Source organism: Myotis yumanensis, unplaced genomic scaffold, assembly GCF_028538775.1.
Source record: "Myotis yumanensis isolate MYYU_CA2020_CCGP unplaced genomic scaffold, mMyoYum1.0.hap1 SCAF_16, whole genome shotgun sequence".
In the NCBI taxonomy this organism is placed as follows: domain Eukaryota; kingdom Metazoa; phylum Chordata; class Mammalia; order Chiroptera; family Vespertilionidae; genus Myotis; species Myotis yumanensis.
In genome coordinates this window covers 20,718,702-20,742,014 of record NW_027223767.1, presented here as the reverse complement: position 1 = coordinate 20,742,014, position 23,313 = coordinate 20,718,702, and the positions used below count along the sequence as shown (strand labels likewise).

Sequence of the window (23,313 nt, the reverse complement as noted above, 5' to 3'; positions counted from 1 at the left end):
AGACAGATTAGTAATGATAACGATCATGCTATTCTAAGTGATTTTTATGTATTGATTCATTTAATCCTCAAAACAATCTTACAAGGAAAGTATTATTATTATTATTATTATTTTACAGATGAGGAATATGAGGCACAGAGAAATTTAATAATTTGCCCAAGGCCACCTGCTAGTGAGCAGCAGAGATAGGATTTGAACGCAGGCGGGCTAGCTCCGGAGTCGATATGTACCAATTATTAATAAAACACACACAGTCCTATGCGGCTCCCAATCTGTGGGCCCTATGTTGTCTTCCTCCTCTTCCCCTGCCCAAAATGAACTGAAGGCAATTCCTACAGCCCAAACCAGCTCTTCTATCCAACTTCATATTTGCCGAGCGTCTGTCTCTACAGCAACAAGAGCTGCCATTTTTGTTGGATTTTGAAGAGAATGGGTGGGGAAGGAGATAGGGGACTTTTTACAGCAGGATTCCCTCTTTCAGAGGCACAGAAGAGAGACCGCAGAGAAAGACGCAGGGGCCGGGCAGAGAATCCGGGGCCCGGATAAAGGCTAGGAGAGTCTGCCTCCCCCCACCCAGAGCCCAGGCCTCCAGGTTGAGGCCAGCTTTCCTCCGGACAGAGAAGGTGAGGGCTGGTTGGACTGGAAGCTGATTGCAGACATGTTTTAGGAGAGTCTGGGAGAAAAGGACAACCCAGACTAAAGTCTGGTGTGTGTGTGTGTGTGTGTGTGTGCGCGCGCGCGCGCGCGCGCGTGTGTGTCCCCGTTTCTACGCTGGGTGTCCCTTCACAGGGCCTGGTTCTGCTACCCAAGCTCAGGGCCAAGTAATCACGGGTGGGGGCTGGGAATGATAAGGGCCCTGGGGGAAGCGTGCAGGCTGCATGCATCTATGTGCCTGTGGGGGTGGTTCACATCCCACCGGGAGGGCAGGGTGGGCAGGCTGATACCCTCACCTTTCCCAAGCCCAGGCCTCGTTCCTGCCTGCCACTCTCAGCCTCACCTGAACAAGAGACCCCTGTCATTGTCCAGAAATCCTGAGACCAGAATCATGCCAAGGGGGCTCTGCCAGGCAAAGCCAAGCGCTCAGGGGAATCAGGGTGTTTGCTGGTCACTGGATTGCAGGAAGACAGCCCACAGCGGTCCCCGAGGCTTCTCAGGCGGTGGGCCCATCTCCATGTCTCCATTGATATTGATGCATGGCCAAGTGCGTGGGGACCTTATCCTGCGCCCGTGTGTCCTTTAGGTAACCTAGGTTACCGGCAGCAAAGGGTGCAAGGCTGTGGGTCTTCTGTGCCTGAGGTGCCAGACACTCAGGCTCCTACAGCCTGGACAGCTCCGGGGAGAGCGAGGTAGGAGATACCAGCCCACTTGGGAGGAAATCTTTCACTGTCTGAAGCTGTGCTTCTGCAATCAGTTCAACCATCAGACCAGACCACAGATGAGGGAGGCAGGGGAGGGGAGGGGAGAGGCAGGCTGCAGGCCCCAGCAAGAAGAACCAACACAAGAGATAGTATCAGGCCCTTCCCCTCGATACATCCCTGGAAAGCTCCCCTGGCATCTCCAGACATTTTCCCCTTGTTGTGGTGGGGCTGGACAGGAAGCTGGGTATCACAGAGTCGTGCCTGTCTCATGTGCCTGACGGGGCTGTCACTGCTTGGCCTCCAGCCCATGCCACTCTGGGCTGAGCTCTCTCTTGCTGCAGATGTCTTCTGCTCTAGAGGAGGCAGAGGCCCCCTGATCACAAGGAGGCATCCTCAGCCTTTCTCCTCCACAGAACCAAGCCCAGTGTGTGTGACATGGAGCAGGTGCTCTCCGAGGCTTCCTGACACCTGCCTTGATTGTGCTAAGGCTCCGGGGCCATTCACACTTGGCCTTCCCTAGAGTCCAGAGCCATGCCCCTTCCTGCTCCAACCCACCCCCAGCCCTCTTTTACCCAGAGCCAGGGGCAGCCTGTTCTGCTGCCAGAGAGAGAAAAGAGCTTGGGAAGTGAGGAAGCTGCCTCCCTGTGGGTACCCTGCGCACCACAGGGCCTGGCAGTGAGAGAAGTTGGGGAGGGAGAGAGGAAGTGAGTCAGCTCCCTGCAAAAATGGGAATGGGAGGGAGGAGCCAGCAAAACTGAGCTCAGGGGACAAAGGGCACAGGAAAAGGTCACCAGGAAAGGGAACCAGGCTCACTGAGTGGAGGACAGATACAGGCGACACACTCAGCAGCGCCACCTCCTACCAAGGCTGGGTGCCTCCATGGGCCAGAGAGCCTGGGCCCGGCAGGCACAGCCCCACCTGAGGGCGGAATCCGAGGCCGCTCCCTTCGTGACTCAGGCGTGGCTGGAGGAAGTGAAGCCAGGGCCATGATCTCTCCTCACTGAGGTGGAGTCTCTGGTGCCCAAGGCCTCCCAGGACCTCTCCGGAGCCCCACAGCTCCAGAAGCCCAGGTTCCCCCAGGCCCGGCCCAATGGGGAGACAGATGTTTGCATCTCCAAAGAGGGCGGGAACTGAGCCGAGGCCTTAAGAGCAGAGGAGCTAGGGCGGCCCTGGCATCCTCCATGGCCCTCTCCAGGAGCCTCTGCCCAGCCAGGAGCTGTCCCCGGGCTCCAGCTGCAATCTGTTGCTCTGACTGGGAAAAATCCTGGCCGTGAAAATTCCCAGCCTGTGGCATTCCAGCAGGAAGGCGGCCAGGGAAAGCAGCAGAAGGGAAGAGGAAGCCATGAACCCTGAGGGCCACATTCCGCCCCCTCCCGAGACCTGCAGCCAGCAAGACAGGCACATTCCTCCAGGGCCCCCTGGGGGATCTTAGGCAACAAACCTAAGGCAACTTACTTAACCTTCACCCCTCTGTAATCCATATTCCCAGGGCTGGACACGGTGTGACCCTGCATGTGCTTCGGACCCAAGCTGTGTCCTCCGGGGGCTCCAGTGCAGGGGCAGGAGACAGGCCATCCCCAGGAACCCCCCTCCCAGAGCCCCTTCCCCAGGCTCCTGCTCCTAGACGCCTGAGCCCATCTCTCCCCCACGCCTGTGGGAGCTGCCGAGAGCCAGGGACACAAGAAACAGAGTCATGGTAATGTCTGCAGACCAGTCACAGCCCACTGTGGTCCCCCAGGCTTCTCAGGGGGGGCCAGTTTCCCTCTGGCCTCTATTGAGGCAGGACATGGTCATGTGCTGCAGACAGGTCACCCCGGCCAGCGGGGAGGGTCCGAGGAACCCAACCTGAGCTACACAAGGAAAACTAGACAGAGGATGGGAAACCAATTCCTGACTAGAGAACCATCTTCTTCAAAAACGAGCCCCTGTTCTCATGACGTGCTCCAGCCCTGGAGAAAGGAGACAACTCCTTAATTGCAATCTCGATGAATGCTATGAAGGAGAAGGACGGGGTGCCGCCCGAGTGCAGACCTAACCGGGTCGGGTAGGATCAGGGAGGGCTTCCCTGAGGAAGTGATATTCAAACCGAGCCTATGAGTGTGAGGGCATGAGGGTGGGCAGGGAAGAGCATTACTACGGACGGAAGGAACAGCAGGAGCGCAATGGTAGCAGCAAATGAGAACCCTGCGCTGCACACCCACTACCTGCTAGGCACCCTGCCAGGCCGTGCCGTGCGCCTTGCCTTTCCCCCACAGTGCGCACTAGGAAACAACAGCGATCCGCCCCGGGCAACGGAGGAGGACCCGTTCTTGGTCAGAGGTGACAACGGGGATCCTGTCACCCCAAGGGCTGCGGCGGTGGTAGGTACTAGTATGTCAGGAAGGGCCAAAGAGGTGAGGGGGCAACTCGCCTGCCTCCCAGGATCTCACGGGGAGATGCAGAAGGGGCAAAAGCGCACCCTCCACCACTTCTGGGTGACGCACCCAAATGCTGCCAAGGCAGATGCTGCTTCTCTTCCTCGGCCACTCTTGCCAGGACCTCTCCCAGCTCCCACGAGGTGAAACCCTGCCTGCCTGCCCCTCGGGCTCACGGCCTCTGGTTGACCTTCAGGAGGGCCTGAGAGCAATGGCCACACCTTCTACGCTCACCGTCCACAGAACAAGAGCAAGAGTGCAGTCACTCTGGCTTCCCGTCCCTTCTGGAGAAGAGGCCTCTAGGGCAGCAGGAATCAGAAGGGCCAGGCCTGGGCTAGGCTACCCAGACACTGCCTTCCCCTGCCCTGTACAGCAGGTCCTCCAATAATGTCATCACGTGCAGCGTCATTTTATTATAACACTGAGGAGATGCTGTAGGAACGCAACTCTTGCTTATGTCAATCAGCCTCTGCTAAAATTGGTCTCATTATCCTTCGTTCCATCACAGTTCTAAGAACCCATTGATGACATTAAGGGAGGACTTACTAGAGAGCACGCTAGTGCAGAGCAAGGAGCTGATGCCCTGAGTTCAAATCCTGGCAAGTCATTTAATAATAGCTTTGAAACCTTAGGCGATTTACTTGACCTTAACCTCTCTGTAATCCAGTTTCCACACCGAGGAAGTAGAGATTATTATAATACCTAAAGGGCTGTTGGGAAAATTAAATGAGTTAATACGTATAAAACACCTAGAACAGTGCCTGATGTGCAGTGACCGCCAGCCATAATCGTCATCCTTGCTATTATTTTCCATGCCCTTTCCTCAAGGCCTTTCTGCTCAGCTGAATCTTTATCAGATCAATTAAACACCACTTAGGCAGCACGTGTGTGCCACACACTCTACTGGATGCCAGGCAGAACACTGGACAGACACCCTCCATTCTGCAGAGTGGCTGGGCTGAGCCGCGATGGGGAAGAATGCCATGCCCTGATTCCGAGGAACATATGGCGGGAGATCAAGGGAGCCAGAGTGGTGACCTGGGTCTAAGGAAACTGTTTCCCAACCAGACTACGGCCAACAACTGAAAAAATAATAAGCTTTGCTGACACTGTCCCCTGTATTTAACAGAACAGAAGCTGCTGCCAAACACCACGCAGGATTCTAGGGTTGGCTGGGGTCGGTCTGCCCCCTCCCCCTCCAAACTGCTCAGCAGGAGGCCGGGAGCCACGAAGACTCCACTCCTTCGCAGTGCAGATCTGGCATGGTGGGCGCCCACAGAGCCAGCTGCTGGGTGCCTGGGGCACAGCCGTACCACTGCCCAGGACTGACAATGGAGGCGCCAGGCAGCCTGCCCAGGCAGCAGGGGTGCCCCCTCCCCAGCTGGGTCACCGGTCCCCACCCCCACAGATGCTGCTCTCACCCCAGGCTACAGGGAGGAGAATCCAGCAGCTTAGAGTAGTGGGGTGGCGGGAGCCCTGCTGGCAGGCAGAACGCGTGCTTGTGGTTTCTGGGAAACACTGTAGAGATTTGCAGCATTTTTAAAATACTTGTGTTCCCACCCGCCACACACTCCCCCTTCACCCCACTCCTCACCCACCCCCCGGTCTGGGTGTTTGCATATCTGGTATTTTCCAGAACCATTTCAATGTAAATAAGAGAGATTAGAAGGGAGCAGAGGGCAGGGTGGCCAAGGGGATCTGGGTGGGCCAGAGGGGTTCTGGCCAGGGCCGAAGGGGCCAGGGCAGGCTACCTCAACCAAGGCCCTGCCCCCGCACCAGGGCTCCAAGCTGTGCCTGCAAAAACAACCAATGACCATGGCATGTACCCACACCCAGTTCAGTGTGGCCTGGGCACTGTGCCCACCACCCACGGGCCGGGTGGCCAGGGCACATAGGGGCTGCAGTTTGTCCAGCATCTCACTGGGAAGAAGGCAGAATGGTGCCTCTGAGGACAGAGAAGGCAGACCTAGCAGAATAGAAATGACCTAGTCTACCACTCTATCCTGCTGGCCTCATGTAACCCCCAATCCAGGATAGATAACCCCCAAAATGTCCCTAAAAACCTTTCACCCATCAGTTCTCATGCCCTTGAACCTACCCATTGGCCCCTCATTTCCAAAAGAACTCCGTTTGAGTCCTGCTTTGAGCCCCCAAGCCAGGGCTCTCACATGGGGAGACTGATGCCAGAAGTGCCTGCAGCTTTGGCACAAAATGAAGTAAAAATGTTCTGTTTAAAAAACAAAAACCCCTCCAAGGATCATTTAGAGCATCATGAGGAACAGAAGCACTCTAGAACTCTGAGCCCAGGCAGCACCCAGCACAACCAGAGCCCCTGGGGAAGCCCACTGCCCGGCCGCTGGCCCAGAGGGTCTGGAAGCAGCACAATTGCGAGGTTCCTTGGAATCTGCAGTCCCCACTCCTGACAGCACCAGTGGACAAGGCTGCTGAGGCTCAAATACTTTCCACCCAGGGGTCTGGGGCTTCCACTATGACAAAGGGACCTGCCCTTCTCCCCCAGCCAGGCAACCCTAACTGGCCTGTCTCCTGCTGGGCCACTGATGTCCATGCCTACAGGCCTGAGAAGCTGGGCTCTAAGAAGCTAGGAAAAGCTAGCGGACACCCAGGGGCCCACCACACCTTTAATCTGGCTTTTAAAAAAAACAAAAACCTACAGTGAAAGAATTTGGACAAAAGCATCAGGAGTCCCTATCGGAAAGAAAACCTCACCAGGAGCCATGATGGGAGACCACTAGGCTGGATTAATTAAGGAGGCTGCAAAATTACTTTCCCTGGATGTCTTCAGAGACTGGGCAGAGAGAAAGATACTAATCTTCCTAAGCATTTACGACCTGCCAAAGTCTGCCAAAGGGATCTCACCGCAGACATACAGATTCTTAAATAAAGACCCATAAAGGAGCGTACACAAAGTGAAAAAACAAGGCTCCCTTTCTTCTTCTCAGAGGATGCTGGAGTGGGTTAGGTGGGTGTACAGTCCTTCTTTGATTTCATCTTTTTAAATTCTGAGAGGACAGAATAAGGCCCATTTACAGAGAACAAGGGTCACATCCTCTCAGAGGCCTCTTCTGATGGCCACTTCCTCCTTCCCACCCCACTGTTTACCTGTACAGACATCTATGATAGCAATGATGGCGCTGAGTTGCCTTTCTTTACTGATGCTTATGCTTCCTCAAGGAAAGCTTCTACTTTATTTACTTAACCCCCCAGTGCCCAGTACAGTGCCTGGTCCTGTTCAAGGGAGTGAGTACACTGAGGCTCAGAAAAATTTGGTTAACTTTGGTAAAACTCAAGCAGACCTTTCTGGTTCCAAAGTCCATGTTCTTTCCACTATGACATGCACTCTCCTAGGTTCTCCTGAATGTGCAGGTGGTTTAGATGGATAGGATGACCTCTTAAGGAACCTCACAGCCCTGTAACTGTTGTGGACAAACTCCAAGGTCCAGTGGGAGAAGAAACTCTACCACAGATCTCCAGCAAGTGCCTGATAGCTCCACAGGGCTCAGGAAACTAGATTTGACTGGGAAGGGGTGGTAGGCCTTCCTTTAAGCACTCCCCTCCCCTCCTACCACAATCTCATAAAATCAGGAAGCAGTGCTTTCTGGGTAGGGCTCCCATGCAGGCCAGCTCTTCTGGCTCTTGGCAGCAGAAGAACAACCACATTGGCCAGGGTTTAGCGAGGTGGGCTTTTCCGAGCTCAGCAGAACCATCACATGTTCACAGACAATCCACTTGGCCCCCACGATGGGCCTACTGAGGATACAAATGGAAGGGACCAGCTCTCCCTACTCCCAGACCTTAGTCCCCACCCAGCCCCTACTCCTTCTCAATGGGCACTGACTTTCCTACCCAGACTCATGGAACTGGAGAGAAGAATTTGGTCCAACTGGGGTTTTAAGATCCTCCCCTTTACCAACACCTTCCTTAATCTCATCAGACTCAGGGAACTCTTTTTGCCTTTAGAAAAGTTAAGAATAATTTTCTCAAAACAGATGCCCCCAAAACACTTTCCCTGAAGAATCATAGAAAGAATTTAGCATCCTCCCCCAAACCTGGGAGTCACACTTACCCGCTCCTCTCCTCCTTCCCTCACCCCAGTTGGTCAGCAAGACTCTAGAGCCTACTTCAGTTGCTTACATCTGAAACCTCTTTCCATCTCTAATGCCTCTACCTAAGTTCAGGTCTCCATTCATTCTCCCCTTGCTACACCCGAAAGGATTCCCCATAAACAGCCAGAGATTTTCTAAAATCTGTGCCTATCACGCCCCGATTAAATCGCTACATTGTCCTTAGGTTAAAGTTTACATTCCCTAGCATGACTCTCAGGGGTCTTGTGACCTGGCCCCTGCTTGCTTCTCTTGCTGCTTCTCTCAGTAGTGTCCCCATATGCTGTCCCCAAGCCTTATTCCCCAAGTGTGTCAATCTCTCTGATTTGTATCTAATACAGTCTTTTCCTTCCATTTGCTTCCCCTATATGTCAGCTCTCTCTCTGATTCATTCCGAAGACTATACTTGAAGTTGCCTTCTGTGCTCCCCAGTACACTCTATTGCTGACCTTCTCAAATGGCAATGTCATTGCCTGCTACTTGACCATCTCTCCCACTAGACTTTGAGTTCCTTGGGGCTGGGTGTACATCCTTCTTTGATTTCATCTTTGAGGCTGGGATTATGTGCTGCACACTGCTGGGTCCCAGAACCTACCACAGTAAGTGCTCCACAAACGTGTGTTTAGTAGACAGATGAGTGGAGGAATAGATGGCGGAAGAAGGGCTGCTTCTCTCAGGCTTGCTGAGTGATTTCTATCAGGTCCCAAGTCTATCCTACGACTGTGGCTCACCCCTCCTCCCAGTGGAGCCTTGTCTGGCAGCTACAGAGACATATGAACAAGGTGTGAGCCAAGCATTCTGGACACACACCATGTGAGAAGGAAACCCAAGGGGCTGTCTCTCCCTGGGGCCTTCTGAACAGGCCATGGACAGGAGCCATGGGGCCTGGCCCCTATCTGTGTGCAGAAAGAGAGCAGATGGCTAGCCAGCTCCTTCAGAGCTCCCTGGGGACAGGCAACGTGTGGACACAGTTGATGGATGGCCTGACGGGCAGGGTGGCCACCAGAGCTGTCCCTGTGGGGCTAGAGTTGTCAGGGTACCCCGCCCGGGAGCATGGAGGAGGTGGGAAGGCTCTTTTCTTGGCATGGAACTAGGATTAGAACTGCTGCCAAGAAAAGGAGCAGGAGTAGGAGTGGGAGGAAGAGGAGATAGAGGATAAGAGCCTCCGTCGAGGCTACAGCACTCCCTCCCCAGCTCCGGGGTCTGTCTCAGGAAACCAGAATGCGGGCTCATTCTGCTCCTCTCCGTTGTGGCCTGAGACCCCACCACCTCCCTGGCAAGAGGAGACGTGGGGCTTCTTTCAGCCCTATGCTTCTTGTTGTCCGGTCAGTTCTAGGAGACTCACGAGGAAGGGACTTTCTACTGTGTCCCCTGCTAGAGCCCCGAGGTGGGGGAAGAAGTCCTCTGGGCACCAGCTGGGCTTGCCCCACGGGCCAGAGCAAGCCAGCACTTCTGAGATACCAGCTGGAAGGTGGGATCCACCGGGGTTTCCAAAGCTAAACCACCCACTTCCCCAGGGATGCGGTAACAGCAGCTAGTTGGGAAGGAGAGCGGCTGGGAAACATGAGATGCCAGGATGATCCCTGTGCTATAAAGAGAAGAACTGAACAGCATCTGTGATGGCAAGCCCTGAGCCCCACAGAGGCCTGTGCTGGGGTTCGGCGGGGACCTGGCAACAATCCCCGGGGGACTCATTCTTTAAGAGGAAGAATATTCTATCTGTTGAAGGCAATGTTAGCCTGGGAGAAAGTAGGCAGACGTGGCAACATGGTGTGGTCTTTGGTGCTGAGATAAAGACAACTCCCTCTAAGCTGGGGGAAGTTCCCCAAGTTCAGTGTAGCCTGGTGGCTAACACAGAGTAGGTGCTCAACGTATTTCTGGAATTAATGCATCCAGGTCCTTCCTGGATTCTACGACAGGCTCCCCTCCCACTCACTACCCCTTCCTGACTAGCAAAGCTGCCTGACCCCACCAGCCCCGGGTAAAGGAAGGTCTGGAACCCAACTCCAGTGCTTCCTGCCAGAGTCTGACCCTGCGGCTCCCAGGCCCTCCAGGCCCGACATGCTGCTAGGCTAAGCAGCCATCTGAGCAGCCACTTCCCCTCCCCGGGAGAAAGCTAGGACCGGGACTCTGCCTGTTTCCTTAGCATTTCCTCCCACTTCTGACTTGGACACATCTGGCTGGTCACTTAGTGCTGAAAGGTCCTGGCCGGGCCATGTACTGGTCAGGCTGCAGGGACCTGGACAGTCCTAAGAGCCACAGCTGGAGAGAGGGGTGACCAGAGGCCAACTTGTCCTTCAGGGGTTGCCTCCAGGCAGAGCATTCCAAACTGGTAAGGAGCCAACCTATCAAGAGACCGCTGGGGTTACAGATCTCCATCTCCCTAGAGACCATCTTTTCAGGAGTTAAATTGGGTAGGTCCTTGGGAAGTAAACAGGTATTTGCTAAACTGATGGATACCTTTAACCTCAATCTCTTCTGGGCCTGTGTCACCCTCTCCCACCTTTGCTTTGTGTGGGCCGGGGTCTCAGGGATGATCAGGTCATACTATCTCTGTAGGCTTCATCCCTGTTACTTTTCCAGGCCCATGCATTGCCTTCCTCCAGGAAAGCTAATAAAACTCTGGGAGCACAAGTGATCTGTATAAATCAGATCGTCGCTCCCCTACGCTTCAAACCCTACAACGGTCTCATTGCAATGGGGTTAACTCGAAACTCCTACCACGATTTATAAGGTCTTTCATGATTTGGCCCCTGCTTATCTCGGCAACCTTACCTGGTATTCAACTCCTCACTCACAGGGGCAAGAGGAGGCCTGAGGTCATCTTCCCAGGAGCTACCAAAGCTCCTGTACACCCTAGATGTCCCCTGACAGCCCTGATTTGACATAACTTTTTTTTTTCACCTCCAATATCTAAATAACATGGAAATCCTATACTTTAGTCCAGAATATGAGACTGTCTGTCTCTCATATCTGGAACTGGCACGTGTTAGCCTCCATGCCTCAATTTTGGGCTCAGGAAATATGGTGCCCAAACCCTAACCCCCCCCCCCCCCCCCCTTGTATCATGAAGCTTGTCTGACCGTGTATAGCCCCCACCTGAGGTGCCTTCTCCCCACCAGCCAGGTAGATGGTCCCTGAAGCCCACGGAGTGGCCCGGCTTTACCGCTCACACACTCGCTAGGCTCTCACTACAGCACTTGAGTACCCTAATCATCCACCTAAGTACATTCACAGCAGACATCAACAACCCAGTCCCTGCTCATCCCTCGCTGCCCAGGTCCCAAGGGAAACACTCACATCGGCCGGCTCCCTGCGTGGTCCCTCGCCGCTCCGCAGCCAGCTCCGGCTGAGCTCACTGAGCTCTGGGATGGGTTGCACCTTGAGCCGCACGCTGTCCCCTGACTGCCGGATCATCTCCACAATCTCATCCCTGGACTTGCTCTCCACGTTGTGCCCATTAATCTCCACCAGACGATCACCCGGCACCAGCCCCAGGGCCAGGTCCTTGGTGCCCGCACCAGGCTCAGCAAAGTGAACCACCCTCCGATAGACCTGGCCCTCGGGGCTCCGATCCAGCATGGTCGTGCGCCGCAGGGAGAAGCCAAAGTCTCCAGTGGGCCTTCGTTGCAGCTCCAGCTCCCGGAGGGCAGGGGGTGGCGGGGGCACCACGGGGGGCAAGCGCAGGTCAGCCGGAAACCGTTTAGTCACCAGCTCGGGGACTTGGGACCGGGGCCCTGGTCGAGGGTGGCCTGGGCCAGGATGCTGCACCAGTTGTCCCTCTAGAGTCCTCACCTCCACCTGCGGAGATGGGGCGGCAGAGTGCTCCGAGGGGGTGGAGGTCTCAGAGGCACTCTCGTCCCGGCTCCGCTGGGAGAAGGAGAAGCGCTTGACAATCATCTGGGAGTTCTGCTTGGCCAGGGAGCCGAACTTGGCCGCCCGCTGCAGCACAGAGCCCCGGAAACTGCCTTCCTCACCCTTGAGGTCATCGCTGGAGCTGGCTGTGCTGAGGTGGCCCGAGTCCAGGATGATGCTGCCCCTGTTGCTGTCGGAGTCGATGTCAGTCAGGTGCAGGTCGGAGCCGCTGGCCACCTTGATGGGGATGGGGTTGGAGATCTCCAGGCGCATCTTCGATTCACGCTTGGAGGAGCGGTTCAGGTTGAAGAAGCCGCGTCTCAGGCTCATCTCCTCCAGGCTCCTCAGCTCTGCTGCTGACATCCGCTCCTTCTTCTCCTTTTTCTCCTTCTTCTCCTTCCGCCCTCCATCTTTGTCCTTGTCTTTCTTCATTAGATTAAACATGGTGGGGGTGCTGTTTTGGGGGGGGTACCCCCAGAGGATTATGGGTGCTCAGCACAGGGCCTTTGTGTTCCACCTTGCTGCTGCAGACAGAAACAGAGAGAAAGAGAACAATTATTCCAGTAGAGCCTCTTCCCCGTCTCCAGTCCAGACGGGGCCAATTGCTGAGCACAGCTTCCCCTCACAGCGATCTCTGCCAGGTTCTCTGCCTCACACAATACTGTCTCAGTTCAGCGAAGCCTCATAACACTGCTATGAGGAGGTCTATTGTTACCCCCATTTTACAAATAAGGAAACTTGAGGTTTAGATAAGGTTGTAAAAACCCAAACTCCAAAGTCTCTCATTTCCTATGATCTCTGATAGACCCAGGCTTAGGTGTGCATGGAGGTGGCATCTGGGCGATCTGACCTCCTGGCCAGAGGATGCCATTAAGCCAAGTTGGGACTTGACTGAAGATGCAAACACAAGGGAAAAAGAAAAGAGACTCTGTGCACCATCACCTCCCACAGCCAATGTCCCTTAAGGCAACAGACATCACATGCCACTGGGCTCTTTCCTAAGCCTGGTATCCCTAGAACAGCAGCCTTAGCCACTGCCCGACAGAGGAGGACCTCAAAGAACCAACACTTGCTTAATGACTACCACTTGTCAGGCATAATGCCAGGCCCTTTACACACACTACCTCGTTTGAACTTCACAGCATCCCGGCAAGAAAAGGATCATTATCTCTACACATGAAAAAATTAAGTAGATGTTAGTTGTCCAATAGCTAATAGGTGGCACTGTCAGGATTCAATGGCAAACATTGTTTTCTTTCTAGGTCCTGGGCACCCAAATTGGAGCCGGGAGGGAAGTGAGGGGAAGTTCCAGTCTGGACAGAGGACAGACAGCTGTGTGGTGGGGATGGGGGAGGGCGGGGCGGGGGTCAACTGGATAAACAGGATCCTGAAAAACTCACATCCTTTTCCCCAGACCAACATCTAAATATAGCCTCAGGAGGAAAGTTGTGGCGGTGAGAGAAGACCTCAGCTCCAGGGCACGTGTGCCTATGGCGCCAACCTACTCCCACTCCAGTGCTCACCTGACTGGGACAGGAGTGAGGAAAACCGATGGGGGTGGAGTTGAGAGGGCCTTTCTCGTTCTAACCAGCAGGGAACAAGACGTAGAAGTAGGCCATACCACCTAATTAGAAACGAAATGTCATTTCTGTTCTCTCTCCATGAGGGCCTTCCCCCTGAACTCTAGACACAATGACCTATTGCAAGGCCCTGGAGAGGCCTTTCCTATCTGAGTACCCCACCCCCACAACCAAGCAAGCTCCCCATTCTACTGAGAGGGATCTCCAACCCAGATACAAAGCCTAGAAAGGCATCAAGGCCAGGAACTCCCAAGGGCCCAGGTACACTGGCTGATTGCCCAGCACTCTCTCCCAGTGGTTCCTGAGAGATCAGTGTATCCTCTCCAGAGCAGCACTATCCAAAAGAAGTATAATTCAAGTCACATATGTAATGTAAAATTTTCTAGCCGCCGCATTTTAAAAGATAAAAAGAAACAGGTGAAATCAACCTACCCGATATTCATTGTCATCTTAATATGTAATCTATATAGAAAACATTGAGGTATCTTATATCCTCTTTTCCATACTAAGTCCTTGAAACCCAATGCCTATTTTACGCTTAGAGCACATTGCGATTCAGACCAACCACATTTCAAGTATTCAGCAGCCCCAAGTGGCTTGGCTAGAGGATTGGACAGCACAGTTCTAGAGAAATCTTCAGGTGTAGAACACATCCAAAGAGGTGGGGAATCTGGTCTAGTCACTAGCTCCCTGTGAACCTCTCAGGTACCCCTTTTCTCCTCTCACCTCCGTTTCTATCTGGTAAAACAAAGTTCCCTCTGAACTTTTTGGTTCCAAAGGCTCATGCACATTACCTGGGGATAGGAAGACAAGGAATCTAGGGCCCAAGAGGCACAAAGCCAGGGGCAACCTTGGCCAGATGGGTCTGGGCTGACTTGGGTTGGGGAAGTGCCTAACGGCAGACATCTCTTTAGGGCAGTGATGGCGAACCTATGACACACGTGTCAGAGGTGACACGCAAACTCATTTTTTTGGTTGATTTTTCTTTGTTAAATGGCATTTAAATATATAAAATAAATATAAAAAATGTCTTTGTTTAACTATGGTTGCAAATATCAAAAAATTTCTATATGTGACACGGCACCAGAGTTAAGTTAGGGTTTTTCAAAACGCTGACACGCCGAGCTCAAAGGTTCGCCCTCACTGCTTTAGGGCTGTACTTTGACATGGGGAGTCTCTCTGTCTCCTCCTGAACCACTGATGGGGGTGTGGCATAGACCCACCACAGGCCAGGACACAAATAAGATCTTCAGCTGGTTGCTACCCACCTTACCCACCACTACTTGCACTGTCTTAAAGGGCTGGTTTGGAAGAGGGCTCCAGGGGCACCTGTGGGGAAATGAATAACGAAACCCACCTCGGGGACCTGGAGGGGACAAACGAGTGTCCCAGCCTCAACTCAACCACAGAGAACCCAAATGCCGTCACTGCTGTCCCACCAAAACACCTTTCGGTCTCTAATTCTCACTCTTCAATCCTTACACAACCCTGGCTCTTTGCTGGGGGCTGAATATTTGAGCAGTATCAACAGAAACGAGGCCCCAAATTCTAGAATCTTTGGGCTAGAAAGGTCCCTGGAAAGTAATTTCATGCAAACCCCTGTCTTGGCAAAAGCTTGCCCCTCGCTGTCATTGCGACGGGCAGGAAGACAGACAGTCACAGCCGCAGCGCAGGGGACAGTGCTGGCCGGAAATGTTAGGGATTTGGTAGCTAGGCCTGGATCTGTCAACAAGTCACCAGGGGACCTTGAGCCTGTCACTTTGCTCAAGGTTGAACTAGGTGATCTAGGTCCCTTCTAGCTCTAAAATTCCAAATATCTAAGTCTCTTGTGGACACAGGTTAGTTATTAACTTTCTGCTAACGTTACCCCTTCTCATCCCAACCCGGGGGCCTTTGGAGACTGAGTCCATTTCAGCCCTTCATTCATCCCCCCCTGTGCTGCCACTGTTATCTGACAGCTCACAAGGTACCCATTCCCCACTGTCATCCCTACAACTGCCAGGCCTGGCTGAGATCGGGGTTCTCTCCAGGGCCAAATACCTGAAGCTACCTATAACCTTCCCCTTCAGGGTCAGACCTGTAGTGCAGCTCTATGTCCCTCAGCACCCAATTCACTAGAGACCTGGGCTCTGTCGTCTTTTTGTAGACCCCGGACCTTCCAGCATCTGCTGTCCTCATGATCAAAGTCTCCAGTAGCAATGATATCACCACCTCCCCATTCTCCACTCCAGGCTGTAGTTTCTACCAGCCCCCCTTCGTCTCTTACTCTCTCCAACCTTATAGTTTTTCTGACCTCCTTCTCTGCCTTTCTCCCCTCACCCTACTCCAGGAGGCCTTCCTAATTTTAAGTGAAGAAAAAGTATGCATGTAAACTAGAGTAAGTATGTAAATTAGGGAATGTACCTAAATCATCGTGATCCTACTATCTTCAAAATCAAAGCAAAGTACCATCGACTCAGTCAATTCCATTGCTTTATCACTTTAAAACAGAAAGCATTTTGAGGGCAAGGACCATTCAACTCAAATATGCATCTATCAGTTCACCAACAGGCGAAACAATTTACACATTCATAGAATGGAATACTACTCAGCAAAAAGAAAGGAGAAACTAGCCCTAACCAGTTTGGTTCAGTGGATAGAACATTGGCCTGCGGACCGAAGGGTCCCAGGTTTGATTCCAGTCAAGGGTATATACCTCTGTTGCAGGCTCCTCCCCGGCCTGGGCCTTGATTGGGGCTCGTGCAGGAGGCAACCAATCAATGTGTTTCTCTCACATCTATATTTCTCTGTGTTTCCTTCTCTCTTTCACTCTCTAAAAATCAATGGAAAAATATCCTCGGGTGAGGATTTTAAAAAATAATAATAAATAATTTTTTTTTTTTTCAAAAAAAAGCAACTACTGATACAACAGGGATGAATCTCAAAAACATTATGTCAAGTCACAGTAAAAGAAGGTTTTAACAAAAGAGTACATACTGGTATGGTACTGTTTTTAACATATATTTTTTTTATTGGTTTTTAGAGAGAGGAAGGGAGAGGGAGAAACATCGATGTGAATCGAGCATCGATGTGTCCTGACTGGAAATCAAACCAGCGAACTGGCAACTTTTCGGTGCAGGGGACGATGTCCAACCAACTGAGCCACACTGGCCAGGGCTGGTATAGTACTATTTATATGATGTTCTAGCATAAGCAAAACCAACCTAAGCTGGAAAAAAAATCAGAACAGTGATACCTTTGGGAGGTGGGGGTATGGATGGCAGTGGGGATTGCCTGAGAGAGGGCATGAGGAGACTTCCCAGGGTGATGCTCAAGTTACATATCTTGATAGGGGTTTGGATCGACAGGTGTATATATTCATCAATAGTCATCAAATTGTGCACATAGATTTGTATATTTCATTGTGTGAAATATTCACTCAAAAGAAAAAAGAATTGTTAATAAGTATTGAACCCTCGTCAATGATATGTATACTAAAGTATTTGGCGCAAAGTATACTGATGTCTACAATTTACTTTGCACTGCATAAAAAATATACGATAGCTTGATGAATAGATCAAGGGATAAATATGTGATAAAGCAAGGATAGTGCTAATTGTAGAATCTAGGATATGGGGGTTGTTCACTATAAAATTCTTTAACTTTTCTAAATGTTTACAGAGCTTTATAATAAAATATTGGGGAAATATGTACGTATCAAGCCCCTATTAAATGCAAGGGATAGAAGATAAATAAAACTAATGAAAGAGCTTAGATTTCAGATGTCAGGTAACAAACCTAGGAACAAATTCAAGTTAATAGCTACACAATCTTGGACAAGTTACATAAGGCCTCTGTGCCTCCATTTTTCCTTTTGTAAAATGGTGATAATAATAGTACCTACCACTTAAGGCATGGGAATTGAATGAGATATGTATAGAAGCCCTTCATATAATGCCTAGCTCAGAGTACGCCCTCAAGAACGGTAACTGATAGAAGCAGGACATATTCTCACCATCTACATGGGACTGAACTCCACTAAATGATGTGTATACTACCATTAGAGCAGAGGGGGACTTGGTAGAGAGGAGAGGAAAGTACAGAAATAACTATCAGCACAAGTATGACTAAAATAAGTCTAGGCATAGAGTCTCAATGCTGGATAGGACCTTTATATATAGAAAGTAAAGCCCAAGAAGTGAAGGCAATCCAATGAGCACATGGCCAATCTGGACCACGCTGGCTCAAGTCCAGAGGTCCCATATAGTTACCTTCAGGGATAAGCACAGGCAATTCAGAGATGCAGAAAAACGAACGGCCAACAAGCATGAGCAGTGATATTCAGACATGTGAAATAAAAGAGGTATATCATTGTTCACTTAGCAGTTTAGTAAAAAACTACCGAGATTAATAATATCAATAAATTAGAGGATGGGAAGCAGGGCATTTCATACATACTGGTAGGAGTCTAAATTGGTATAAGGAGGGTAAGTTGGTACCTATAAAAATATTTAAATGTACATAGTCTTTGACTGGGCAATTCCTCTTATAAGACATCTACAGATATATTCACACAATAAACATGGCTAACCTTTGCAGCATTGTTTATCATAGCAAAATGCTGTCAATATAAATGACCATCACTGGAGGAATAGCTAAATTATAGAACTGGGCAGTTATTAAAAAGAATGAGGTTGATTTGTATATGCTGACCTAGAAAGATTTTATAGTATATTATTAAGTGAAAAAAGCAAGTTGCCAGATAGTATATAATTTTTACGAATTTTTTAAAAAATTATGTATATGTGTGCATATATATACATAATTTCCAATATGTATAATATTTGCATATTCATAGAAAAATGTATGCTCTGTGGAAGAGACAGGGATTTCAGAAGAGTCAAAACAGACTTGTGTGTTATCTGTATTGTTTTAATTTTTTTACAATAAGAAAATTTAGCTGGTATAGGTGTGTGTGTATTTAAATCTAAGACTTTAGCTAGTGGGAGTTTATATAATTTTTCTTCTACTTTTGTGCATGTTCTTTATTTCCTACAGAAAAAATATTTTTAAGTGTTTTTATAAAATTATATTTGTATAACATATAAGATCTTAACCTATAAATATATATAATATATAAAATACATATAACAAGCTTTTGAAATAGTCTGGAAAGGTCCATGACAATAATTCATCAGTGGTTTTCTCGGTGGAGTAGTGGCAAGGAGGATAACATCGTCTCTCTACCCAGCACACTTCCTGCATTAAACCTTTTTTCAGCATGTTACTTTCGTGACTGTAAAGATTTTTTTAAAAAAACAGAAAAGAAAAAAGGAAGGTTTGGCAAAGCAGTAAGCAATCAACTTAGCATGAAAGCTGTAAACAAGATTTGCAACGGTAACTTTAAGAATTGCCCTCTCTCATTCCTTGAAACAATGTCAGGGACTTGGGGGACTTGGCTAAAATAGATGGCCCTGTTGTCTTGTGGCTCTAAGAGGGGACAGATTTAAATGGGTCACCCTGCGGCTGGCAAAGTAGAAACCCCAGGAAATGGAAACTATAGCGTTAGAATCCCGAGACGAGGGCCCCCAGGCTGGGCTGCTGTGGGTGGGTACTTAAAAGGGTCAGTCCCCCGCTTCCCACCCCAGACCACACTCATAAATAAATACAAAGGAAATGCTTTCCCAAGAGAGCCGGCCTCTTTCGCTTGGCCTCTGACCTCCCTGAGTGGCCATTTCCTACAGCCCCGAGGCCTGCATCTCAGCGCGGGCCCACCGAGGGCCGAGGACTGCGAAGGGGGCCGGTGGGGCTCACAGGGCACCTGGCCGGCCGGTGGCGGGCCCAGCCCGAGCGGCTCAGGATGACGCCTGTGCCTGCGGCCGCCACGCCGAGCTGCTCCCGGCGGGTTGTGCTGAGCTCCGCAGAGCCCGTGACTCACCGCCAGGTCACATGGAGCTCACTGGCTCCAGGTGTGCTCCCTCATCCGCCTGCACGCTTCTCACATGACATCAGCTGGCCGGCCGGCCCGCCCACCTGCCCGACTGCCTGCCTGCCAGCCTGCCGGCTCCCGGCTCCCCTCCCAGCTCCCTTCCCTGCCGAGTCCCGGCTCCCCTCCCTGCTCCCTTCCCTGCCGGCTCCCAGCTCCCCTCCCAGCTCCCTTCCCTGCCGGATCCCTGCTCCCCTCCCTGCTCCCTTCCCTGCCGGCCGCCGCTCTGGGCACCAGCAGCCCCCAAGCACTTCCAGGCAGCAGGTCCCGTGAGCCGGAGAGGTGCCCGCAGCCCGGCCAGGTCCGGGGCTGCTCTTGCAGGTGAAACTCCTCTGTCTCATGGGGAGCCTGCCGCAGCCTGCTGGGCGCTGAACTCAGTAAACACTACCATCCCCACCCCACCTTCTGTGTGACCTTGAGCAAGTCCCGTCCCCTCTCCGGGCCTCAGCTATTTCAACTATGGGCCTGAGAGCTCAGACTCGGCCCATAGCTGGAGAGGTATGCTGCTCAACCACAAACTGCAGGTTCTAATCCTGGCCTGCCTCCGCCTTGCTGTGTGACCTTGAGCCCTTCATCCAATATCTCGGAATATCAGAGGATAATGAAAAAACAATCCCTTGTAAGTGACGATAAAAGTACTTGGCAGAGAGAGAGGGCCCTGGGCCCTGTAAAATCGTCAGTCCACAACTTAAACTGCTGCCTGACTCTCAGCTATTTGAAATGTCAAAGGAATGTGGATAATTTATTAGCCAAACAATTCCTATCGCCAGAGAAAGGGCAGAAAAGCAAGAGGAGAGGGGCTTTCCAGGGTTGCTCCGCGCCCTCCCAATCCAGCTCCTACCACTGCACCACCCCACCCTCTAATTCAGTCCACCTCAGAAAATGGTGATGGGGGTAAAAAAAGAAAGAAAAGAAAATGGTGATGAGGGGTGAGGTGCAGTGAGCAGATCTTAAAGCACCCGGGAGCCTGACCCAAAGCAGAACTTCAAAGTTCCATGAAGCCCCCGCCCAAGTCCTGCGGGAACCTGTTAATCACAGTACAAAGTGGACTGGGCCTCTGATCCCCTCAAACCTTTCAACTACCTCAGCATTACCCACCAAACCCGGGAGAGGCCGGGGACAAGGACCCGGGCCCAAGGCCACCAACAGGGCCCTGCTCACATGGATGCTTCTGGTTCCAGCCTGTGGTGTCCACGTCAGGTGAGGGTGGTCTGGCTGAGGACAGACCTTGGGTTTGAAGGAGCAGGAACAGCACTGCTGCCCTGGAGACCTGTGACACACCAAGTTGGGATCAAGCCTTCCTTAGTTCCAACAACTCCCTGCTCCACCCAGGAGGGTGGATTCTCCCTTTCAGACCAGCTCCCGCTCTGCCCCACCCTGTCTGCCTTCAGGTACCTGCCTCTGGGGGGCGGGGGGCGGGGGGGGGGGTGGACCTCAGAGTTTTCAGGCCCAACTTCTGAAGAGACATGCACCCCTCAAGGAGCAGTTTCAAGCTGGGCCAGTGAAGGGAGCTCCAGGCAACAGGCTGGCTGCCAGGCTGCCAGGCAGTGAGGCTGAGGGACCAGGCAGGAGTCAGGAAAGGCGCTATCAGAGTGAGGGCAGCTGAGGAGAGCCGGCGCATGGGAGGAAGCCCTCAGGCACACACCCTGGCACCTGAGCCAGACTGGGAAAGAGTAAACAAACCAGATGATCAGAGCTGCCAGGCACCAGGTCATCAACTGTTCAAAGTTCAAAGCTCCCAAAGGAAGTGACCACCAGCATGCTATCCCTCCCACCCCCACCTGCAACCCTTCTCAGTCCCCTAATCCCCCAACACAATAGCTTCCCCTACTGTCTTCCTGGAATTGAGGCCCCAACTCCAATGTCCCCAGCCCCAAATGGCCACGCACACCTCCACCCAGGGCTATATATAACCAGTCATGTCCAGCAAACAGGAGGATGTTTCCTGGAAAGACCTCATCAGAGGGGAAGCTGAGGAGGTGGCAGGCCATTGACAAAGAGCCAGTGAGGCCGGCAGGAAGCCAGGGACCTCAGGAGAGCAACTTTCAGTATCCCCGTATAGAAAGGAGCCCCTGAACCAAAAGGGAGGAGAGCGGTTAGGCAAGGCTGGGCCCGTTGCCATGACAACAGGATACCTACTTGCTCCCTCCCCCCGCCCCCCCCCCAAAGAAAAAGGGCTTCCAGACCGGATCAGTACACAGAAAGGGAGCTTGACTTTCTCGAGTCAATGTGTTGCTAAGCTAAGGTGATCCTACTCTTAACTGCCTGGATGTGTTCCCTCCCTTCCAGCCTGGCCCAATGCATATACTCTTCGAACTCAGGGGGGCTGACAAGGCCTCCTCAGCCACAGACAGGCCAGGCACTCAAAAGATAAAACGGAACCTCGAAAACCAGCCCAAGTCATTATGGGCAAGGTGAATGGGGGTGAGAATCCAACTCCAGACGCTTGGGGGACCCTCTGAGGGCAGGAAGGCCCCAGGCAGGAGAGAGAGCTCCTCCCAGGAAGCATCATTCCAAGTCTCCCTACACAAACACAAACCATGAGGCCACTGTCAAACACATGCAAAGCCAGGCAGAAGGAGTACCGCTAAAACCTGATGCCTCCCCCCACCCCACCCCACCCCCAGCTCATTCCGGCTGCAGCCTTTGCAACTAATCAGCAGGGCACATGTGCCTTGCCACAGGGTGACACCCCCAAACCCCACCCCCACAACAAAGCCCCAATGTGTGGTGTGTCCCTGCAGGCCTTATCTCAGCCGGGAACATGACCCACTCCTCACCCGGCTCGGTCCCCAGCAGCAACCCCCAGCGGGGGTGGGGGCCAGCTAACCTTACCACCTCCCCTACCCATTGTTGAAACAACTGGCGTGACAGGTTAGCAGGGCGGGGCGTCGGGGCAGTCTCTCCCGGAGGCCTGGGGCAGGTTGTCCGACCTACCCACACACACCCCACCCCTTTGCAGGAAAAGGTGAGGTGAGCAGCCAGCCACCCGGGACAGCCTGCACGCCCTAATCTCCAAAGCTTCCCGTGCACCCAGCCGCCCCCATCCTCGGTCCCAAGGGGAGGGGGCCTGGGGAAGCGGGGTCTCCATTGTTTGGCCAGCTGTCTGGCAGCTGCTCCTTCGAGAGCAGCCCGCTGTCGGCCTGGCAGTGAAAGGGTGAAGGCCGCTGGGAGGGATAAAGGGCTCGGCGGAGGTGCTCGCCTTCCCGGCCGCCTTCCAGAGCCTCGGTGGGTCGGTCCGGCTGGGGGACCTGGGCCTGGCTCCGAGAAGCCCCTACCCGCGAGGCTGCAGCCTCCACCCCGCAGCTTAGGGCCACCGGGGCTCCCCCGAGCCCCAAATCCCCCCAAACTGAAAGCCACCCTGCCCTGCTTCCCCGCCCCCGGCTCTCCCCACCCCCCCCAGCAGGCAAGGGGGGCCGGAGTTCGCCCTCCCCGCCCCTCCCGATCGCCCCCACTCTCGGGCGCCAAGCTCCGCCGGCGCCGCTGGGACCAGAGACGGAGCCGGGAGTCCGGGCCGCTGCTTTCAAGGGGACACGGGGGGAGCGGGAGCCGGCGGGCCCCGCCGCCCGCCCGCCTTCCCGGCCCGAGCCCGCCTCGCCGCCCCGCCGGGCCCTGCAGGCGGCTGCCCCCGCCGCCCCGCACTCACCGACCGCCGGAGCCGGCCCGGCAGGCAGCACAAGCGGAGACGCGGCATCCAGCGGCCCCGGCCCGGTCCGGGCTGGAGCGCAGCGCGGCGCAACCCAGCGCCGCCCCCCGCGGCCGCGCGAGCCGAGCCGAAAGGGAGCTCCCTGCTGGCGACTCCGGGGATAAATGCCCGGCCTTCCGGGCAGCGCCTGGGCGCGCCTCCAGAGCGGGCCCTGCGAGCACCCTCCCCGCCCCGGGGACCCCTGTTCGTGCTTGAGAGGCCTTGCCTGAGGTCCTGTCTGCACCGGGCACTAGAGGCTGCTGGGCATCTCCAGGGCAGGCACAGGGTCATGCTGAATGTGTAGAACAGGTTCGGTCCAAGGCGGGCACGGAGCT

At 53.0% G+C, this 23,313-nt stretch overlaps 1 protein-coding gene across 7 annotated transcripts in view; it reads right to left on the bottom strand.

Moving 5' to 3' along the window:
• MYO18A (myosin XVIIIA) overlaps positions 1 to 23,034 on the bottom strand; it is a 95,714-nt gene extending 72,680 nt beyond the window's left edge. For 3 of the 7 annotated variants that reach the window (XR_011468437.1, XM_070394380.1, XM_070394381.1), the window contains exons 1-2: positions 22,940 to 23,033; positions 11,194 to 12,272 (exon numbers count right to left, since the gene is read on the bottom strand). Coding sequence is in view for 6 of the 7 variants with exons in the window: in XM_070394380.1 (XP_070250481.1) it covers positions 11,194 to 12,192 (999 nt within the window). In the remaining variant the exon portion in view is untranslated. Of the gene's footprint in view, positions 1 to 11,193; positions 12,273 to 22,939 lie in introns of all 7 variants that reach the window. The other 4 variants (XM_070394375.1, XM_070394379.1, XM_070394377.1 and 1 more) reach the window with 2 other exon arrangements.
• Between the last annotated feature and the right edge of the window lie 279 nt (positions 23,035 to 23,313).